Raw genomic sequence first — 6,000 nt, 5'->3', positions numbered from 1 at the left:
TAAGGTTGATTTGCCCCCCTCTACCTCTGCTACATAGCAGTTCATCTGGGAAAGCCTTCCACAAGCTAGAGCTCATTCCCTGAGGAACCTCCCTGCTGACTGCCCCTCCAGCTGTCCTGCTGTCGGCTACCCGCAGCTGGCATCACTTTCTCTTCTGAGATGGTCACAAGAATCAAATACCAAAAAGCCTTTCTTAAGAAAACTGCATATTCCACGCTTTGCAACACGCTCGCCGGTCACGGCGACCCGCCGCCACGCTCCCCGCGGGGCAGCCCCGGGCAGACCGGCAGAGGAAGCGGAGGATTCCGCTGCCCGCCTTCCTTTTCCCTTTCCTCTTCCCCCTTCCCCTTCCGGGCAGTCGCGCAGCCGCAGCCGCGGCGCCGGAGCGCTCCGAGCCCCGCCGGTGCCGACCCGGGCCTGGGCCCCGCTGGGGCCATGGCGCGCTGCCCACGCCGGGCGCTGGGCGCGGCGGGGCCGCTGCTGCCGCTGCTCTGCGCCCTGCTCCGCGCCGCTGCCGACACCAGCACCGGCCGGGTAGGTCCGCGAGTGGGGCCGGGCGGGGCCGCGATGTGCGCTCGGTGTCCCGGGGTGGGCCGGAAAGCCGGGCGGGCAGCGGTTCCTCCGCCTCCTCAGCCAGAAGCCTTCCATCATCTCCCGCAGGGCTGGGCTGAGCTCGGGTGTGCGGGCACAGCTCCTGCGGCCTCGCCTGGGCAAGTTGGGGACCGGCCGGAGAAGCAGGCGTGCCCCTCCTGTGTGATCGTGAGCATCAGTCTCCGAGAGCAGCTTCTCGCAGTGTCTGGGTGGGCATCGTGTGGTGTCCCGTTCCTGCTGCCGCCTCCGAGTGCAGCCGGGAGGGAATGCGGATACGCGAGGGCAGTTCTACTCCGAGCTGTTTGGGTTACTGTGTTCTGCCCTCGCTGCTCAAGGGCAGCTAATGTTGATCATAATGAAGTGTCCCAGCATTGTTGTGCTTGTCAGAGACCAAGGTAGGGGTAGCAAAGGGTTTTGGAGCACGTTTGCAGCTTGGCTTTGTCTGGAGCCGTTGGTAATGTCTGTGTTCAGTAGCGTTGTTTGTGCCCTTACTCGGTGAACTCGGTGAACTTTGTCATGTCCAGCCCATGCTGTCTTGTCGCTTTCCTACCCCACCTGGAGCCCTGCCTCCGGCTCTGGGGCTCCCAACGAGAGCTGGGGGTGTTCACCTGGAGAAGGCTCCGGGGAGACCTTAGAGCCCTTTCCAGTTCTTAAAGGGGCTCCGGGAGAGCTGGAGAGGGACTTGAGACAATGGTCTGGAGTGCCAGGACAGGAGGGAATGGCTTCCCACTGCCAGAGGGCAGGGTTAGATGGGATATTGGGAAGGAAGTCCTGGTTGTGAGGGTGGGGAGGCCCTGGCACAGAGTGCCCAGAGAAGCTGTGGCTGCCGCTGGATCCCTGAAAATGTCCAAGGCCAAGTTGGATGGATCTTGGAGCAATCAACTGGAGCATAGTGGAAGGTGTGCCTGACCATGGCAGGCTAGTGGAATGAGATGGTCTTCCAGCCCTTCTATGATTCTTTTTCCTGCTTTGGAAGCAAGGCCTTTCTCTCTCCCTAATGGCTTCTGGCATCTTCTTGTTGCCACAAAGGAACAGGGACTGTTCTCCCACTTGCGCTTCTCTTGTCTTGAGCCCCTTTCCTGCTGCTGTGTTATGTTAAGGGAGAACAAGCCTCTTCTCTCCCCCCTCCCTGAGGGATTATGCTGTCAGAGGGAGAACAGTGCATGCAGATGATTTGTCAGTGCTTATGTGGTGAGGACTGTCCTGTGGGTCAGATGGATTGGGGAAAAAGCTTATGGGATATATGTTAGTCTGATAATAATCCTGGTCTAAGTATTGAATTGACCAGAAGAATGGAGCACTAGGGGGTGTGCATGAAAAGTTATGGGGAAAAGTTTAGGAAAAAGTTTTAATTCTATTATTATTATAATTATTATTTGCACTTAATATTCTGGTTTCTTCTCGTATCAGAGTGAGGGAGGGGAAGACAGGAGAGGAAAAGAAAATCCTGAATTAATGGGTGCTTTTGAAAATGCTGTCCTTAGCATTTTGACAAGTTTGACATGTGGTTTTATCTAAGGCTGCATTTTAGGGTGGAGGCAGGGAAAAGGGACAGAACTCCTTGAGAAGAGTTGGCTGTTTTCCTGTTCTGACACTTACCTGTTCTGACTATTGGCTGTTAGTAGAGGAAACACCAAACCCATCTAATTAGTCTTCAGACTTTCTGAGTGTGGTTTTTTTTGTTATTGTTGGATTTTCTTTTGTTTGTTGTTTATGTGTTTGGTTTGGTTTGTTTGGTTTTTTTTTTTTTTAAGAATTACTCCTGTGCTCATTGCAAGTGCAAAGCTGAACTTGTCTTTTCAAGGAATTCTCAGGGCTGTTAGGCTGTTTTCTCAGAATAATGGTCCAGAAACAGCAGTGGGTGGTGGGCAGTGGGCTCTTGGGAGCTTGCTGCTGTGGGGACTGAGGAGCCTCATGATGGCAAGGGGACAGGGTGCACAGGAAGTCCCTGGAACAAGAACAAAGCTTCTTGAGCATTTCTGGTGCTCCAAAGACCTGTCTGCCCCAGTTGCTCAGTAGGGATGACGTTCATTTTTAATTGGCAGGTCTGCCTTGTCCTGTCAGGACAGGTGATATTAAACTGAGTCTTCAGCCCTTCTTAGGAATCAGCTGATACTACCAAACCTAACTAAAAAAAGAGAGATGGCTGAATTTTTTGGGCTAGTTTGTCACTTTTTCTTTTGAGGAAATGTTCTGAACTGTTATGTTGAAAACTTACCATGGCATTTTACCATCTGTTTCTTTCTTTTTCAGGGTTGGTTAAAAACTTATGGCTACTTACTTCCATCTGACAGCCAAATGTCTGCTTTGCAGTCGGGAAAAGCTGTGCAGTCTGCAGTTGCCACTATGCAACAGTTTTATGGAATCCCAGTAACAGGAGTTTTGGACCAGACAACTATTGAGTAAGATTAATATAGACTACTTTGTCTTTCTTAGCACATTGTCGTATCTCCTGGATAATTATTCCAGGTGCAAGAAGGCCTCAAAAGGGGTAGATTTGCCTGCATGACTGTACCAGAGAAATCTTGATTATGAAAAAGTGTTTCTAACAAAAACACATGGACAATTCCACTTTTCTTTTTGCCAGCAGTATTGTTTGGGAGTGGGATGAGAAGCTCTTGTTACTGTTGTTTTTGAACACAGATCCCCACTGCTGGTGCACAATCAAAGTATGAGTCCTGTGAGATTCTGAAAGTGAAGGATGTCAAGGGTTTAATTTATTTCCATCTCTGTCTGAATTTGGGTTAAAATTCTGGCTCTAGAAATGGCATCTAATCTATTTCTTAATTAATTGGATTGGTGTATCTCCACAGAAGCTATTTGTGGAGATCCATAGTTTGAACTGAAGTGAGTTATTGTAGTTTGATGACGATAGACTGGGCTACTTAGCTGCCCATTTGTTGGACATCAGATGTTCTCTGCTGTATGTTGATCATGTGTTGTTGTTTGTGGTCCGAGTTTTGATAGCACAGAAGCATTGGTGTAAATCACCAGGGCTGGAGGGACTTTGTTCTTTAGTCTTCTCTTCAGCATGGGCTGCAAAGGGTGGTGTGGAAGTGGCTCCTTGTCTGATTGCCTGGCTGTCATGGAGTGGCTTGATCCATCTGTTGTTGATCTGGGGGAGCATCTGCTGACTAAAGCAGAATGCAGAGCAGGTCTTTCTAAAGGCTTTTCTGGTGGGAAAAGGCATCTCATGGTGAGCAAAAAGAGAAAGCCCAGTGGAACTTGCTTAGGAAAACCTGCCTGGTTTTCCCTTGCCCTTGCTACAGTAGCAGACCCTTTCAGAGCCTGCTCTGCGTGGTTCTTCATCTCTCTGCTTAGGACATTCTGCTGGCAAAAGGGACACAGTAGCACAAAAGAAAAGGCCACAAAGTAGCCAAATCATGTAAAGAGCGAAGGGGTTTGGTTGTATGCCTTCCAGACTGCAAGAAGAGGGAGAAACAGAAGAAATTAGTAAATTGGGCAGGAGGGGATCGTTCTGGGCTGAGCCTGCCTCTCCAGTTAATGTAACATTCCCTTCTTTAGCTCACAGGAAGAGTCCCTAGTTCTCCATTGAGAGATACCGAAAAATCTGTTTGCCTTTCAAATGAGTTGAAAACAAAACACTTTTTAAAGGTGGGAATTTTCCATCTGAGCTCTCTTTGCCATTAATAACACAGTTTATACATGAATGCTGAAGCACAGCCATCAAGCAAGGCTCTGTGTGTGCAGTTGGTGTGTAGAAGCTTGGATTTGGGATGCTGATGAGTTGGAAGGGGATGGGGAAAGAAGGGGCTGTGATATTGGGGTGCTGATTTGGAAAGTTAAGGATCAGCTTCTGCTGCCTTGTGGCTGACAGGAGAAGGGAGCAAACTTCTCTGGGAGTCCCTGCTTTAGTAAGTAAAAGTTTTTCTGAAGGAAAGGAATGTATAGCCCACATTTTGTTTGTATTTATGGGCAGGGGTTGATCAGTGCATGAAGACACAAAGGCTCATGAGTGATTAACCTGGATGGTTCTCTCTTCTGAAACTCAAGTCTCCAAAAGCTTGAGACCTCAGCTGCAGCCAAACAGTGGTGTACTTTGGAGGTGTGTTGGGTTGCTCTGCCTCCATTTGTCCTGAGTCAGTGGGTCCATATGTTTTATGGCAGGGTGGAATTTACCTAGAAATTGCATGAACAGAAAATGAGGTCCAGATTGCTGTTAGCAGTGAGCGGAGGGGCATCTGGCTGGGCCGTGTTGGGCTGTCACTTCCTCAGACCTACTTGTGGAAGCTGAACAGTAAGAAAAGAGCTGGCAAGGCAGGCTGCCTCCAAGGGCTCTGAATTACTCAAGCATTTAGCTTTAGCATACTAAGCCATTGTTTCAGTCTGTGTTATGAGTTTTGAGATTGCAATTAGAATTTTTCTGTCACTTCCATCAGTGTCATAAGTTCTGTGTCTTTAAAGTGACTTTAAGAATCAGAGCTGTGCAAAGTTATTATTTTCTATGGTTTCTATGTTAGGCAACAAATCCTGCATATCCTGTATATTCTATTTATACTTATTATGGAAGCATAAAGTTTTTCATCTCCTTTCCTACATGCCCTCAAGTCCTAAGCTTGCTTTTTGCTCCAAGATTGGTATCCAAGCATGCGGAAGCCACCATGCAGGTGCTGCTTGTGGGAGATGGGAAGAAACGCCTCCACTGGTGATGCTTTTTGTACCCAAAAGGAAGGTTGGGTGGGGGTCCATTCAGCCAAGGGTCTGTCTTGAGGATATGTAGTTTTCGGTAAAGAGAGCAGGGAGAATACATAAAACCCTGCAAGTGGTGGTGCCTCAGCAAATTTTGTGTCTGCCTGCAGCTGGTGGGCTGAACGGTGGTTTTGCTGAGCAGCTGGGCAAGGATATAGTCCTGAGTCATGCTGGAGAGAAGGCATACTAAAGGCTGAACAAAAGTGGTGATTTGTTTTTGTCATGATCAATCACATGGCCTTGGAGGGAACCAAGAAGTTGTATCTTAATTGTGTTGGAAGTGTCTTGTGCTTTGTCTTGAGCCTGTTGCGCATGTCTCTCACCCTGGGGTGCACCACAGCTGTTTAAAGATACCACTTCCACCAGCTCAAGAGTAGGGGATTCAGAGTGACAGCTTCCTCTGTTTAGGAGTTTTGTGGAGTTCTTGGAGCCTGAGTTGGGGAAAGCAGCTGTATCTGGACAAGAACTGGATGTCACTGCTTTTGGAAATTGCCTGTTTTCTGATGCCAAGCAGCTGGAGGAATGCAATAGTCTGTGCCTCAAGAGTGCCAAGTAAAAATTTTGATGATTCAGTGTTACTGGTGTTCCCATTTAAAAAAATAAAGTGGGGGGAAGCAACCATAAGTATCTGAATCTTGCTTCAAGTGATTGTCTTTTGTTGTTGTTTCTGATGTGATGATTTCCCCTGGAACACAGAAA

At 48.5% G+C, this 6,000-nt stretch overlaps 1 protein-coding gene across 1 annotated transcript in view; it reads left to right on the top strand.

Moving 5' to 3' along the window:
• The first annotated feature begins 357 nt into the window (after positions 1 to 357).
• Positions 358 to 6,000, top strand: part of MMP24 (matrix metallopeptidase 24) — a 44,389-nt gene continuing 38,746 nt past the window's right edge. The window contains exons 1-2 of the mRNA XM_085079116.1: positions 358 to 534; positions 2,845 to 2,993. Coding sequence (XP_084935242.1) covers positions 436 to 534; positions 2,845 to 2,993 — 248 coding nt within the window. The 5' untranslated portion in view covers positions 358 to 435. The remainder of the gene's footprint in view (positions 535 to 2,844; positions 2,994 to 6,000) is intronic.

The sequence above is a fragment of the Lichenostomus cassidix genome, chromosome 20 (assembly GCF_008360975.1).
Source record: "Lichenostomus cassidix isolate B80296 chromosome 20, HeHo_3.0, whole genome shotgun sequence".
In the NCBI taxonomy this organism is placed as follows: domain Eukaryota; kingdom Metazoa; phylum Chordata; class Aves; order Passeriformes; family Meliphagidae; genus Lichenostomus; species Lichenostomus cassidix.
This window is presented reverse-complemented; position numbering and strand designations above follow the sequence as displayed.